This window comes from Rhinolophus sinicus, chromosome 7 (genome assembly GCF_057876585.1).
Source record: "Rhinolophus sinicus isolate RSI-liver-muscle chromosome 7, RSI-T2T, whole genome shotgun sequence".
NCBI lineage: Eukaryota > Metazoa > Chordata > Mammalia > Chiroptera > Rhinolophidae > Rhinolophus > Rhinolophus sinicus.
In genome coordinates, this window is record NC_142507.1 from 42,639,365 (window position 1) to 42,655,332 (window position 15,968).

The 15,968-nt window shown below is 42.8% G+C and overlaps 2 protein-coding genes across 4 annotated transcripts in view; both read right to left on the minus strand.

Annotated features, from left to right (window-relative positions):
* Positions 1-15,968, minus strand: part of PSRC1 (proline and serine rich coiled-coil 1) — a 97,281-nt gene that overhangs the window by 48,302 nt on the left and 33,011 nt on the right. The window lies entirely within an intron of this gene.
* SORT1 (sortilin 1) overlaps positions 1-15,968 on the minus strand; it is a 59,204-nt gene that overhangs the window by 24,126 nt on the left and 19,110 nt on the right. For all 3 annotated transcript variants that reach the window (XM_074318968.2, XM_074318969.2, XM_074318970.2), the window contains exons 2-6: positions 15,832-15,891; positions 14,327-14,400; positions 6,050-6,152; positions 5,368-5,532; positions 2,332-2,405 (exon numbers count right to left, since the gene is read on the minus strand). In XM_074318968.2, the coding sequence (XP_074175069.2) occupies positions 2,332-2,405; positions 5,368-5,532; positions 6,050-6,152; positions 14,327-14,400; positions 15,832-15,891 (476 nt within the window). The remainder of the gene's footprint in view (positions 1-2,331; positions 2,406-5,367; positions 5,533-6,049; positions 6,153-14,326; positions 14,401-15,831; positions 15,892-15,968) is intronic.

Consider the following 15,968-nt stretch of genomic DNA (forward strand, 5'->3'; position numbering starts at 1 on the left):
GGGTGATTTTGCTCAAGGGACGTTTTTAGTTGTTATAACTGGGGGAAGGGGAGTTGTTACTAGTATCTACTGGGTAGAGGCCAGGGACGCTGCTAATAAACATCCTACAGTGTTTCCCCGAAAATAAGACCTAGCCAGACCATCAGCTCTAATGCGTCTTTTGGAGCAAAAATTAATATAAGACCCGGTCTTATATTATATTACATAAGACCCGGTATGACATTATATATTATATTATATTATACTATATTATGTTATTACACTTATATTAATTTTAGAACTGATGGCCCGGCTCGGTCTTATTTTTGGGGAAACATGGTACAATGCGCAGGATGGGCCCCACAACAAAATGTCATTAGTGCTGAGGTGGAGAAACTGTTGTAGAGCCCTGGGCCATGCTGTATAAGCCACTTGGCACTGCTTTGTCTCCCATTGAGTTATTTTACTCACATAGTCTGTGCCTTCTCTCTCCTACTACACACTGTTGGGTTCTTTAGGGCAGGTACTAAGTTTTACGCCCTGTTGTTTCCCCTCAGAACCTAGTGTGATGCTTTGCATGAGCTAAATAATTTAGTTCTTTCATCTCGAATAGACGACTAGGTTGAATTATTTAAATTCTAACTTGGAAAGGGAGTTTGCAGGGAACTAGATTCAGACCCTGATAGTACTTATAGGTTGGCACCAGCAAAAGGAGCTGGCCCTCTGCATGTTTTTTCAGAATTTTAGGTTGTCCATTCCTGGAACTCAAACCTCTAAAAGGTGAACAAACAGTGACCAGCAGCCCCATTATCTCATATTGAGACACTAAGCAAACAAACGAGTTACAAAAGTAAAAAATCTTGTATAGCATACAAAATAAAATACCATTTTGAAATAACTTTTTAGTTTTCAAGATGGGTTTGTTTCTTTTAGCTTTATTGAGGTATAACTGACAAAACTGTGAGCTATTTAAAATGTACATTGTGGTGATACATACGTAAAGATGAGTTTTAATGATCAAAATTATATAGTCTTTCTTGAACACATCCTATGTATTTTAGGTCCATCAAGAGCGAAACAATTTGTCAACTTACTTTAAAGATTACTTCCTTCCTGATAGACCACATAAGATACAAACACAATTCATTAAAACACATAAAATAAAAGCAGAGGTGGCATTTGTACCGTAGTGGTATGGCAAAAACCTCATCTAACCAGCATTTTCTGGAAAAGACCCACTTTAGTCAAGCAACATTTTTTAATATTTTAGCTAATTTTGGTAGACGTATTTGGCAATGTCTATATTACACGTTTCTCTGACTGCCTAAGTAGAGGACATTACACATGAAATTCCTCCTTGGGAGGCTGGCTCACTGTGAACATCACCATGTGAAACTCGAACACAGTGTTCCCATTAGAAGTTACTGAGGTGTGTGTGCTCTCTTGATCTAGCACTAAACAGTTTCATCCTGCTCTGCTCTCTCAGCTTTTGCCTGCTCTTACAGTTCTCCTGCTTGTTGTCTGCACTCATACACACCACCTCGGGCAGCAATCTGCTACTAGCTGGGAAACCAGAATAACAAATTTGCTGAAATTAGTCAAAGAGAAAGAACCGAGAGGCTCTACAAGGGTCTGAGTCTAATCAGAATTTTGGAGGCATGAAGGCTCTTAATTCAGTTCTTGCTCAACCATCCCCCAAATTCTTGAAACAAATCTCTGTTCATAGACAGAAGGAAAAAACTAAAGCCCGGAGAGGTTAAGCCACTGACTAGCAGCAGAGCCAGGTTAGAACAAAGGTGACCTGACGTCCCAGGAAGAGTTCCCTCCACTGTGTCTTCTTTAAGCAGGAACCTGGGTGGGGGTGTGGGGGGCCCACCGAGAGAAGTGAATGAGTTTTGTGCACGGACAGTGTGGCTCTGGCACGGAAGCTCTTTGGGCTTTCCTCCCCATTCCTCGCTATACGCCTCATAACTGAAACGGAGCTCTAGATGACAGAGTGTAAATCTGGGCACAGAGAGGTATGTAAGTCCCCAAAACACAGCTGTATTTTATGCTATTCCAACTGATGTCACCATTTATGGAGAATAAACCTTTTGCAGGCAGCAGCTACTCAGTCACATGCCTTGTTTTCTACTTTACATTCTAACATTTTGTGAGGCTAAGTCTTCTTTCCCAGCAGAATTAGAAGCTCCTCCAGGTCAAGGTCTGTGTCATACCCCTCTCTTGTATCCCTGTGGCTCCCTGAAGAGTACTTGGCACACAGTAAGTGCTCAGTGTTCATCCACGTGACTCCTGGCAGCACTGTCAGGACAGGTTTAGGGCTCTGCACAGATGCAGTGTTCTGTTACTCACCATTTGGCCAAACATACTGCTTTGTGGATTTCTTCCCATTTTCCCCCAAAATTCTTGGACACCCACAGGCCATTCTGAAAGATTATAAATGACTTATCACAATTCCAGCTTTATCCTGTGCAGCTGCTTATATGACCTTTAATAGTTCATATCTAATCGTTCAGGACAGTAAACACACACTGAAGTTCTGTCCGAGTTGCCTGAGCTCCAGAGACACACACACGGTTTACGGGGGCCCCTTCCGGGTCTTGGAAGTTCAGAATAACAAATGCTTATGAAGTGCCTACTATGTGCCAGGCACTGTTCCAGACATTGCATTGGGGATACAAAGACGAATAAGACACACTCCCTGCTCTCAAGGAGCTCACTGTTTAATGAGGATCCCAGATAAGCAAGTTTGAAACAATGTGGTGTTATGGAAACGGGGTCGCTGGGGTAAGAGTCAGGAGAGGGGGTACACTGCACCAGAGTCAGTCTGTGAAGAAGAAAGCTGAACTGAGTCTTAAATGATGAGCAGTGTAACCAAAAGAAGGCAAGTGGGAGATTAGATGCTACGGCACAGAGACAGACTAGAACTAGGAAAGGCAGACGGGTGCTAAAGCATCTCAGTGTGTGCCAGGAGCTCAGAGCCTTCAGATGCTGATGGAGCACAAATTCCAAGGTGAAGGAAGGAGCAGCACATGCAGGGAGCGGGCAGGGCCAGCTGAGACCGCTTCCTATGCCACGCTGAGGAGCCTGGTCTGCAAACGAGGTACTCGAAGGAGGAGGTGCTCTAAGTAGGGGAATGACACAGTTGGTTTTAGTTTCTTAGGAAGAATACTAGGATGATAATGGGAAAGACAGGTTTCAGAGGGTCCAAATCAGAAGTGGGAAAAGCAGTGAATAACTGTCACATTAGTTCATTAAGAGTTAGTGAGGCCCTAAACCTCGGCTGTGAGGAATAGGCGCAGGAAGAATTTAGAAGCTACATCCAGTAGAACTGGACGACCTTTCCTGTAGGGCAGGATGGTGTGTGTGTGTGTGTGTGTGTGTGTGTGTGTGTAAGTTCATCACTCTGGGATTCTGGCTGAGGGACAAGATGCAGTGTGGAATCTTTAGCCAGTATAAGGACTAAGGGAAGAGAGTGTGTCCGTGAGAAGAGCAGGATGAAGTCGGTTTAGATTCAGTCTGAGGTGCCTGTGAGACTTCCAGCTAGAGGCATCCAGGGGGCAGCACGATAGGAATCGGAAGCCAGGACCAGAGACAGGGACTCAAAAATCTTACACATTTCGGTGGCAGTTAAAGTGGTAAGAGGGAAGAGACTGCTCAGAGTGAAATGAGCAGAGTGATTTAAGGGTAGGTTGACAGGAGTTTAAGAAAGAGACCCAAGAAGGAATGGTCAGAAGGAAGGCAAGAACCAAAGGGAATGATGTCACAGAAGGCAAGCGAGCAGCGTTCCCAAAAGGAGGGATTGGCCAAAACTTTCAAATGCAGCAAAGACTTAGTAAGCTGAGAACTGACAATGTCAGTTACACTGGCAACATAACCCAGTCGGCCCAGATTCAGTGGCGGTGGGACAGAGAGGTCCTGGGACAGAGATGTCCTGAAATTACATGGGGCTGATCTAGGCAGTTTGCCTTCAGTGCTCCCCCCCGCCCACCATTCTTCTTATTTCTTCAACTTTTCCTACTCTTGTAACGTTCGCCTCCCAGCATTTCTAATGTACCTAATTCTACTCAGAAACAGGAAAGAGTCTGATAGCCCCTATTTGCACTTCATACAAACCGGTCCCTCTTCTGTACCCTAATTATTTGTACTTCAGACTTACCCTTACCTGGAATAAATATCAGGTATAAAAGCAGACTGTGCCTACTTAGTAATGGTGATGGGGTGATCAAAGGGGGGATTGATGGTTCTGTCCATTCCTAAGGGAGCTCATCTCTTTGCTCCCTTGAAAGGCCTTCAGCTCAAGGTGCTGGAGGCCAATTTCCAGGAATTGTTTCTGGAGACCTGAAGCCTACCCAGCAGGCTAGTTTCCTTCCTCTGGCCTCCTCTGGCTGAGCTTCACTCTGACCTTCCTTCAGCCTCCCGTCTTCCATCTGTTCAAAGATCTGCCCTCACAAGGCCCAGAATGCAGACCTCTCTTCTATGCCCTTCCCCCGCCCTTTGCCACCCCATGCTCAGCCTCACTTGTCCACATTTGATGATCCTGTTTCTGTGACCAGAGTGGTCAATGCAACAATGGCTCTCAAATTTTAGTGTGCAGGCTCGGCTGGGGGGCTTGTTAAAAATACTAGCCACCTCGTAACCAGAAGTCACTGACACTATATCTGGATCGGGGACTGGGAATCTGCATATCAAACCAGCCTCCCAGGGGTTTCTGACACTGCTGGTCAGCAGACCACGCTCTAAGAGATGAGACGAGAGAGAGCCATATAAAGTATAACTGTGATTATCGCAGTCCAGCAGCTCAGCCTCTGGGCCCTTAACACCCAAGACAAAGGAGACTGGGCCTTAGGAAGGGGAACTTTCGGAGGAGAGGTAGGAGGGACACTGGTTTCTGAGGAGAGTATAGGAATGTGTAGGGCACAGGGATTTCAGACTCCAGATACTTAATACACGAGTATCAAAGACAGAAATCAATATGCTTCATGTACTACGCAACTAACAAAAAAGAAAAATTATAAGGATGTGGTTTGGCCACAAGGAACAATAACAACATTAGGACTTTGACAATTTATGCTTGTCCCTTGCAGAACAAGAATGATTACATTAAAGTTTTCTCGTTCATAACTCCAATAGCACACATCTATTCACTGAAAAGAAATTGTAATGATATCTAGATGTCATACTTATTTGGAATAGATAGCACATAAAATATTGTGCCCTTTACCAAACAGGAAAAAAATGCAAAAAACGCATGCGTCATGACATAAGAAGTCACTAGAAAGCAGTCCAATACTGCATAAAAGCATTACTTACAGGGTCCTTTTAAGATAGTACATTTTGAGACAATAAAAATGCAAAAGGCAAGACAAGTTCTTTAACTAAACTTACTTCAGTGCTGAGAGCTAAAAGATAATCAGAATTCTGAGGGCTATACGTCATCTGAGTCAGAGGATGAAAAGGGAGATTGGTTTGAACAAAGTTCTTTGCAAAATCTGATGATCTGAAGATTCTTCCTCCGTGACTTCCTCCAGACACCTCTGCTGTTAAAATCACCTGGTTAGGAAGAAGAAAGTTCAAATTCAGGATATAACACTATAAAAGCACAGGAAGGTCTTGCCCCATTTTCAGCAGACATTAGTTAAGAAAATTTTAGTTCCAAAAGTAAGAAGAGTTATAAAAACAGATTAGCTGACGTACCCCACTCCTCAAGGATTAGTCTTATCAAAAAATATTATCCTGAATCAAGCTAGTGCATCGTACCTATGAACTTGAGCCTGGTCAGTCTGAGGTTAGCCAGTTTCCCAAAGACTACAATGCTGTCCTAAGGAGTGTACGTTGTAATGCTAAACAACTGCCATGTGAAGAGTTTTGGTACATCTTGGACAGGGACCAAAAAAGAACCTGTGTGCTGAATTCCATTCTTTTGTGATCTGCATTAAATTAATTTTAAAATACAGTAAAAGTAAACTAAATATACTGCTGCGTATCACTGGATGGTACCAACAGTAATATCTTGACAGCCTGCATGTGGTATCAGGCACAGCTCTATATATGCATGAATGAGTCTCACCTTTCCAGAGTTTTCAGGACCAATAGCCATGCCAAATTCAGTGCGAATGAAGGTGTTATTGATGAGATTTGTAATATCCTTGAAGTTCTTTCCATAGTCCTCACTGAGAGGAAGAAAAATAAAGACAAAATGAGAATGCAGTGGTCGTAGACATTGTTGGGTTCCTTCCCAGCTTGCATCCCCCTTTCGCTGACTTTACTGAAGCACTCAAACTGCCCCCTGCATGGTCACCTGCCACAGGGGAGCTGATTCCATCCCTAGCTCCAATGCTGTGCCTGATGCGTGTAAAGAAAATTCCACCTCCTCGCAGGTGACGGAGTTGGGAATGGAGGAGTGACCCAGGTTGAGGCCGTAAGACAAAAGGAAATTTGGGATCTATTAGGAAGCACGCTTCCTCACCCTTCAGACGGCCACCTGATGAAATGGTTTGTCCTCCTTTAGACCAGTGGTTCTCAGCCAGGGTATTTTTGCATACACACCCTCCCCTCTAAGCAACCGCTTGGTCATTTCTGGAGACATTTTTGATTATCACAGCTCAGGGTTGGGTACTACTGGCATCTGTGGGAGAGGCCAGGGCTGCTGCTAACCACCCCACAATGTACAGGACAGCCCCACAACAACAGAGAATTATCTGGCCCCAAACGTCAACAGCGCCCAGGTTGAGAACCCCCAACACGATAGCATATAAATATAAAGCAAAACCGCTGCTGTAGGCATTCTGACACAACGAAAGCACAGCCTGAAGATGAAGTCAACGTGAGTGGAGAGCAGTTCCAGACCCCAGGGAAGCAGCACCTGTGACACTGGGTTGGACTGAGGCCAAAGCCTGTTCTTCCTCTGTGTTTAGTTAGGAGCCAGTAATTCCTCACTAGTCAAGCTAGTTTGAGTTGGGATCTGTGCTAAGTGTAGCCAAAGGCCTCCTAATGAACCTGCTCATGCAGAGCACTCATGCTGAAGTGGTAAGTTAATAGGAGTCCCGAGGTTCCTGCCCCCTCAACCCCCCCGAGGTTACCAGCCCTGGGCACACGTCTCTAACACATGGAGCATGTGAAACACAGCTAGGGAAACAAACAAACTTAATCTCAGCTCTTGGGTTGTCAAAGCTTTTCCCAAAAGTTCATTCCAACAATATCTTTGAGAGATAATTCAATTCCATGTTTAGATTTTGAAAAATACAAGCAAAAAAATCAGTAGCTGTCTAATTCTGAGAGGTTTAATACTACGTGCTGTTCTTTTAGAACATGATACAGATTGCTAAATCTTAATATTCATTACATTTGAATATCCATCAGAGAAGAACATTGTACTGCAAGTTAGGTGCCCAGGGATAAACGCAATGTGCCGTGGTCCTCACTGATAGAATATATGACTTAATCCAGGTAGCAGCCGCCACAAATAACGAATCCCAGAACCAGAGAACACGAGAGACGCCAAGGGACTCAACAGAACATTTTGTTCCACTCCCTCATTTCACAAAGAGGTTCAAGGGGAGTCAATTTATCAAAAGCCAGACAGTTAATTATAGGCAAAATTGAAACTATAATCAAATTCTCTTCACTTTCAGCCCCAAACTAAAGGCACTCTTTAATGATTTGTGAGAAGTTTTTCCCTTATAACCTGTAGTCTCCCTCTATTGTGCCAGGACTTGTGGCCCGGCAGTAACAATCAGCGACGTGGACCCTGGAGACACACACAGGACGGAGGCTCCTCTGAGTGTTTATTTAGGTCCCTGACAACAGGCTAACGTAAACTACAAGGGACTTTAAGTTGTCTGAATGACTCTTCCCATCTCTTAGCACACTCACACAGAAAATAAATAAAACAGGGAGCAGGCACCACCCAAAGATTCCTGTGTTACCCGCCCCGCCCCTTTTTTTGGCTTTGAAGTGCAAGAAGAGCTCTTATCTCCCTGACAGCAGGCCAAGACATGTGCATGAATAACTCCATGCCCTGCCGTGTGCATATGTCGTCAACAGCTCAGACAACCTTCTAAAGGGGCTGGCAGCAGCCTTACAAACCTCCCCTCCTTCACGGTATCTCCAGGGAACCTTTGCAAACCTGCTGGCAAGTATGCTGGCTTTTTAAGAACTTGGCACAACAGATACATCCCTGCCCTTCAGAAAAAGAGAGCAACACTGAGCAAAACAAAAAATCATCTGCTACAACACTCTGGTAATTTAGCCAGTTAAACAAATAGGGCACAATGGACTAGGGTCAACCTGCTGGCACTGGAGTGCGGTTCTGTTAAGGTCTCGCTGGGCTCAGGGATGTATTTTCATATAGCACTTTATTTAAAAGTAGCTTCATTTTCTATCAGCATATATATCAACATACAACATACGTGACGAAGACGAAATCAACGAAACTCCTTGACAAACAACTCTACTTTGCAAATTCCAGATAATAATAAGAGCAATGAACAGCCGTCAAAAGAAAGGTTAACAAAACCCTGTGAAACTATCTGCTTTAAAAACAAGTCTTTTTAATAACAATTCAATACATCAATCCTGATGGCTGCTCCTTCTGCTTTCCAACAATAAATGATCACTTTTGCATATATTTGTCCTGTCAACATGCGTAAGAATACGCACACATTTAGAACTCAAGAAAATAGTGGTAGAATACAAATATTTTGGGAATACCCCCAAAGAACCAGAAAAATCTAGAAATTATTTTTTAAAAAAAAGAAAGAGAAGTAATCACCACATGGGCTTCCAATAAGACACAGCGTCAACATTCTTACGGAATGAAGCACGCGAGAGGGGGTTTTTCCAGGAGACTCACATGTTCACACTCACATGGTTGGCACTCAACCTAAATGTCAATAGCCTAGAATCACACCCTTGTTTTTCAGCACTTTTCATTCACAATATACAGGAACTTGTGACATAGTCATTTAACCTGCAGAAATGGAATGAGAAGTAACAGTAAAAGACTCCTGCCTATTACCTTTCTCAACAATCAAACAAGAACAGATATCCTTGTGTGGTGGGCTTTCAGGCCTAACCATTTCTCTTTTCCTTTTAGTTCATTTTTGCCACGATTAAGTCACTATAAATTGCAGCATCAAAACAATAAGGATGACAACAAACTCTTAACAACACAACTGCAGTTTTGACTAATTGAGAAAGCTTATCCAGTTGATTCTCATTATTCCTGGATTTTGTATTTGTGAATTTGCCTACTCGCTAACATGTTTGTGTAATCCCCAAATCAATACTCGTGGCATTTTTGCGGTCACTTGCAGACATGCACAGGGCGGGGAAATACCTGAGTCACCCAGCAAACCTGTTCCCAGCTGAGGGCCAGTCAGGGAATGCTCTGCCTTCTTGCTTCGGCTCTTGTATTATAAACAAATGTCCTCCTCACGGTCTATTTAGTACCCCACATTTTGTATTCCTGTGCTTTTATTGGTGACTTTGCTGTTTAAAACAGCCCCCAAGCATAGCGGTGACGTGCTGTGTAGTGTTCCTGAGCGCAAGGCTGCGATGTGCCTTGTACAGAAAATGTATGGGTTAGATGAGCTTCTTTTGGACATGAGTGAGTTGTGAGCTCAACGTTAGGGAATCCACAATATTAAATAAGGTAACTTTAACCAGAAACACACATAAAACAAGGTTATGTATTGATCGACTGACAAACATTAACATTGTGACCAGAGGTTTGCAGGAACCTAACCCCGTATTTCCCTTAGGAGCGATGGTTCACTACTCACTAATTCAGTATTCGTGCAGACTATGCAGAACATAATTATTGTCAAGAACGAGAATTGGCTGGATTGAGATTTCCAGTTAAAATATCAGTAGGGAGAATGCAGCTTATTAAAATGTGCCAAAGGAATCACTGACCTGAAATTGTTTCCAGGTAAAATTGGCAGAATTTGAATTTACAGTAAACTGAACTCCAAATACTGTAGTCTTTTCTTTTTTTTTTTTTACTCCAACTGTCTAATGCAGTGAAAAGTGAACCAAGCATATCATTAAAAAGGCTATCATACAGGATGGCTTGGAGAAGGTGGTTTACTGTACTTTGCTTCACTATCTACTGCATATCTTTAAGTTATACTTTTTTTTTTTTAAATCTCAAGTAACATCCTGAGAAACTTACATCAACTATGGAATAAACTTTGATGTGAAATCTGTTAGAGATTCCCTTACTGATTTCCAAAATTTCAATAACTGTCATTGGGAAACAAAAATCACAAACAAAATAGCCCAGCGATTTTGTGGTAACCAGGTATGAATGCTGGTATAGAATAATGCTTACATGTGCTTCATTAATGATCTTATAAGAGGCCATAAAACAAAAGGTACAAAACATCTTTCAGTTGCCAAAAATCAAATTATCATCTCACCTATAGCTAGTTTACTTCCTTTTTAACTTCATACGTGCCCAAGTGAGAAACAAATGGACTTTCCAATCAATTATATGAATATTCCTTAACAGAGAATCAAAATTTGTACTATTCAAACATGACTCCTTTAAATTGAAGATATTAACATATTCAATTTTATCTAATCATTAACTCCTAGGGGCTCTATTTATTATTTCCCAAACCTTTCACCAATTCTTTTTCACAATCGAAAGACTAAAGTCTACTCCGTCTAACTTCTATTCTTGTGAGCCTCTGTGCTGTACTACTCAGAGCAAGTGGCGATTATTTGAATCCCAAATGAACCTTTGACCACATGAGATTTAGTAGAGAAAGATAATCCTGTAAATAATATCATCATTTAAAACTGTGAAATACAGAAGAGTCTTCAGAATGGATTCAACAGGCTTTTATTTTATTTCTCTGTTGGGCAACCTCAGTATAGGCAGAACCCACTTTGATCAAACTGCTCCCTCCCTTTCCCATTTCTGGAGCGACGTGTGCCTCTTGACTGTTCACAACGTCTATTCAACAACATGAGTCACATCAGGCCAGGGCAGCCCAGATGGAAAGGCAACGGGACACATTTACAGCTTCCACCTAAACTCTGGAAGACTTTTCCATTCGCAGCAAGGAGGAAATAACTACAACTCAAAATGACCTTGGTAAAAACAAACACCACCAACAAAAAATACTGCCACGCAACATGCAGAAAAAGCACCTGAGTAACATGGTCACATACCAGAAACAAATAGGATTGCTCTTTAGTAAAGTGTATGTTCAGGGTTTCTCACAGACTAGACAAACAAAGGATGAAAAGGGCTGAGTCAGATGGTGGTAGATATTTAAACAGTAATACAGGGATATCGTTTTTGTTTTGTTTTTTTTGGCTGTCTTAAGGTAAGCACAATATTGAAAAGCAAAGGATGGGGAAGAAAGTCACGAAAAGCCATTTTACTCCTCATGTGTCGGACTCAGGAACCTGTCAGGTCCAGTTCTGGCCACATGATTAAAGAGCAATGTAGAGAAGAAAAAGTGAATTCAGAAGGCAAGCAAAAAAGTGGCTGAAGCAACAGGTATAGAAGATAATTCAACCTAGAAAGGAGGAGATCAGTAAATAGCCTTCAAACCATATAGGGGTCAATCAGAGAAGAGGTTTTCATTTGCTACTAAAAAGTGAACTGAAATTAGCATCCTCTATGACACATATTTGCGTGATACTCATAGCAGCATTAATAATAGTGAAAAAAATTAGCTACAACCTAAGTGTCCAAGAGAATAATGATTAAATAAATTCTGTCAATCTAATTAAAATGACTGGTTACTAGCAGAGGGAATGTGAAAAACATCACGGTATGAGCACTGCCAATCAGAATGGATATGGGTCGTAATGCCAGCTACGTGCTGGGAGGGGCACCCGTAGAAGCCACGGAGGCATCCGGGGGCAGACATTTTACCAACTGGCATGAAACGCTTCTCTTTTTAACAGCTGCTGCTATGCAGTGCCAGTACATGCTGGTTACATGCCATCCCAAGCTGTTAGCATGGCAGCAGCTAACCCCACCAAGTTCTTACGCCAGGCACTGCAAAGCATAACTCACACCAGCCCTAAGGTGGCCATTATTGTCATCTTTCTTTTACAGATGACAAAAAAGACTCGGCAGGAGGGAGGTTAAATGACTTTTCCAAGTTCATTCTACTTGCAAACGACAGTGCTGAGATTCAATCCCAGGCCTATTTGCCAACAGAACCTGGCAACTTTATGCTGCAACCATATTACTTCCCAAGACTATGTAGCCATATGATATAATACTAAAGGGGAAAAATCAAGATAATGAATTGTAAATAAATGAAGATTACACTTGACATTAGGGTGAATTTTTTCTTTCCTATGAAATTTACAAATGTTTTATAATATGGTTGTATTGCTTTTATAATGAAAGATAAATTGGTAAGAGAAACTGTATCATAAGGAAAAAATTTATGACAGCAAGATTTCTTAAACACTGGAAAGAGTTACTGAAGTTACAATTTTTATGCTTTTTTTTTTTTTTTTGCCTCCCAAACAGGATACTTTTCACCTATCTGATGGTTCAACAATTGTTTTAATTGAACAAACAAAATCACCTACGAATTATAGCCTTTCTAGCACTAGAGTTCTACAGTCCACTGTTAATTCTTATCATACAAATAAAAAAATACTGTCAGTCTAAAAATTAGAGCGAAGCCAAGGCACTCATTCATTCAGTTAATAAGGACTGCCTGCCTACTCTGTGTCAATGGTTTGGCTAGTAGCTGGTGAACCCCAAGTTAGTCAAGAACCTTGTCTTCATGAAGCTTACAGCGATTCCAAGATGGCAATTCCTTCTTGGACTATTTTTAAGCCAACATTGCTGTGTTGAAGGGCAGAGAGCACTGGCTCCAGGCTCAGGAGCAGCAGTCACGAATCACACCGACTGGGGAAGAGAGGTTGGGCTGATCCATCTCAGAACTTCAACGTGGGTTTATTCCCACTGGGCCAAGATCAAGTCAAATAAAGAACTCTGAGAAAGTACGATGGCTGCTGGGAGATCCCTAGGCCCTGGAGATAGTTTCTATGTCACCTGCAAGGATGCCATATTTCTTTAGATCCCTTGGGGAAAAATGGAATAGGCACAAATTGAGAAGTCCATCAGCAATTTCTGGGAGTTAGCTGGTCTTGAATTTTACCGTTAAGGAAAAGAATCAAGTTGAACCTTTGAGAAGACAATTCTCAAACATTGTAAATGGCACCAGAGAGGCTACAGCTCTAGAACAAACGCTCCACCATCACTACCAGCGCGAACATTGCAAGGCACTTTGGGAGGTCTGACCTCAGAGCCTCCTCCTGATCTAGAAACAGTCTGTTTGGGGCTCAACAAATTAGATAAATATATTCACTTGGAAGGTACAGTGAGAATTGTTACTTCAGGGATATGAAAACCATTTTGTGCTCGTAAAAAGACAGTTGAACTCCATGCTACCTTCCCACAAATAACCATTTAAATTAATAAACACACTCCCCTATAGACGCTTCCTCCATCTTCCTTTATTGTTTTGCCATCCAGTCAGGTCAACCGAATCTCCTTGGAACTAGATTCCTTTTCATACCTCTTCAGATTGCTAAGTAAATATTAAAAGTGTGCTGAATGTGACAGTTTGGTCAAAATTGCAGGTGGCTAGAGGATTTTTTTTTTTTTTTTAAATAAAGATTTTATTGGGGAAGGGGAACAGGACTTTATTGGGGAACAGTGTATACTTCCAGAACTTTTTCCCAAGTCAAGTTGTTGTCCTTTCAGTCTTAGTTGTGGAGGGCGCAGCTCAGCTCCAGGTCCAGTTGCCATTGCTAGTTGCAGGGGGCGCAGCCCACCATCCCTTGCGGGAGTTGAACCGGCAACCTTGTGGTTGAGAGGATGAGCTCCAACCAACTGAGCCATCCGGGAGCTCAGCGGCAGCTCAGCTCAAGGTGCTGTGTTCAATCTTAGTTGCAGGGGGTGCTGCCCACCATCCCTTGCAGGACTCGAGGAACTGAACTGGCAACCTTGTGGTTGAGAGGATGAGCTCCAACCAACTGAGCCATCGGGAGCTCAGCGGCAGCTCAGCTCAAGGTGCCGTGTTCAATCTTAGTTGCAGGGGGCGCAGCCCACCATCCCTTGCGGGACTCGAGGAATTGAACCAGTAACCTTGTGATTGAGAGCCCACTGGCCCATGTGGGAATCGAACGGGCAGCCTTCGGAGTTAGGAGCATGGAGCTCCAACCACCTGAGCCACCGGGCGGCCCCTAGAAGATCTTTTAAACCAACTGTTAGACTCCATCATGTCTGGTAAACTGTATATTCACGATGTGTTACTCAGTCTATGCCCCAACCATATATCATGCATCTCACCTTCGATAGAGCTTGGACTGTCCGAAAGTCATAATTACCAGTGGTACATGGAAGGTGGTCAAGACTAGAATGATCTGGAGAGAGACAAAAGCATTCGGTCAGTAAGAAAGGCAGTCCAATTGTTTGTCTGTGATGGGATTAAATCAACATCTGAGAGGTTGCCAACAGCCCTGCTTTGTAGTAGCCTATCTTGTAATGTGTCAGAAAACCAAGAAGGACCAAGTTACTAGGGCTTGCAATGACGCAAGGTCTCAACTCATTTTGTTGAGATGGTCCCATTTTACCTACACTTGAGGCAGTGAGGTAGAGCTAATCAACTACACAGTACAATAAAGGAAGGATTTAACTATTTGTATCCATATTATTGTAAGATCTTCTCAGGCAAGAGTCATCTCTTCCTGCTCACAGAGGCTAGAACAGTGTGGGTGCTGCCATAGAGGTCACTGTGTCACATATATCTCTCCTTTTCTTCTTCTCCCAGCTGTTAGATCTCCATGAAATTAATTTCTTAAATAAATATTTTTCTAGATAAAAATATGCATGAGGAAAAGATTCTGATAGATTAGTGCAAGAAGCTAGGAAGTCTCAAATAGCCATACAGCAAGAAATCTTGTAGATATTGACTATCTTAACTAAATGGACAAATCATGGAAATTAGAGCACAACTCAAATTTTACAAGGAATTGAGTGAGACATGCTTAAAGAAATTCTACCAGAAGCTTGAAAATTAGTTAAAGAAATTTATAACTTGCTCTTCAGCACCAAAATTCTGTTTCTTTAGGCTCCTGAGATGGCCGTCCTGTGCCTCAGTGCTGTGGTACATACATTACTGGAGCGCCGGAGGGTATGAGCTGGGGCCGGGCAGGATCACAGAGCCAGGCAACACCAAGCCCTGATTCAAAGCCTGAGGCCCATGTATCACCCTCAGCACAGCCTCCTACTGGGAGACCCGCTACGTGCATATGAGGAGGGAAAAGCCGCTGACGGACTACCCTCTCATCCCCAGCTCTGGCAGCATTTCCTTCGTGGTAGGGGAGGGACAACAGATGAAGCTGAACAACACTGAGCCCACGGGCACCACAGTCCCGCAACAATAACGGTGGGAAAGGACACAGGAACAGTACAACTTGGAGGGAAAGGGCCAAGATGTGTAACATGCAGTTTTCTGCTTCTACACAGGGGTTTTCCCCAAGTCTTGTGAGGCTCCCTGCTCAGCACATAGCACTCTCTTTCCTCTTCCTTCTTCCTGCCCATCTTGGTGCCAAGCAGCCCCCAGGGACTCAAAAGGTGTCTATCTTCCTACTATGGAAGAAAGTGGTCACAGATGTTTCCAGTTCTGAAGCAAAACCAAACCCCCCACAGCTTCCTGCCAGTCTGTCCCGCAAACATGCATTTCTGTGACTGAGGCTGGAAACAGTTTCGGAAAGTAGCAACATTCAGTGCTCAAACTCCTCAAATCTCCATCCTCCTGCCAGGCTGAATTCATAGCCTCAAAATATACTTACCCCAGTGCTGTCTCCAACCCAGGACAAGGACACCGAGCCACTGAGATCATCAAACACGTGCTACAGGAAAAAGAAAGAGAAATTCATTTAGAAATGACACCTCTGCTTCAACCTTTGGTTTCCTTAAATAATTCAGA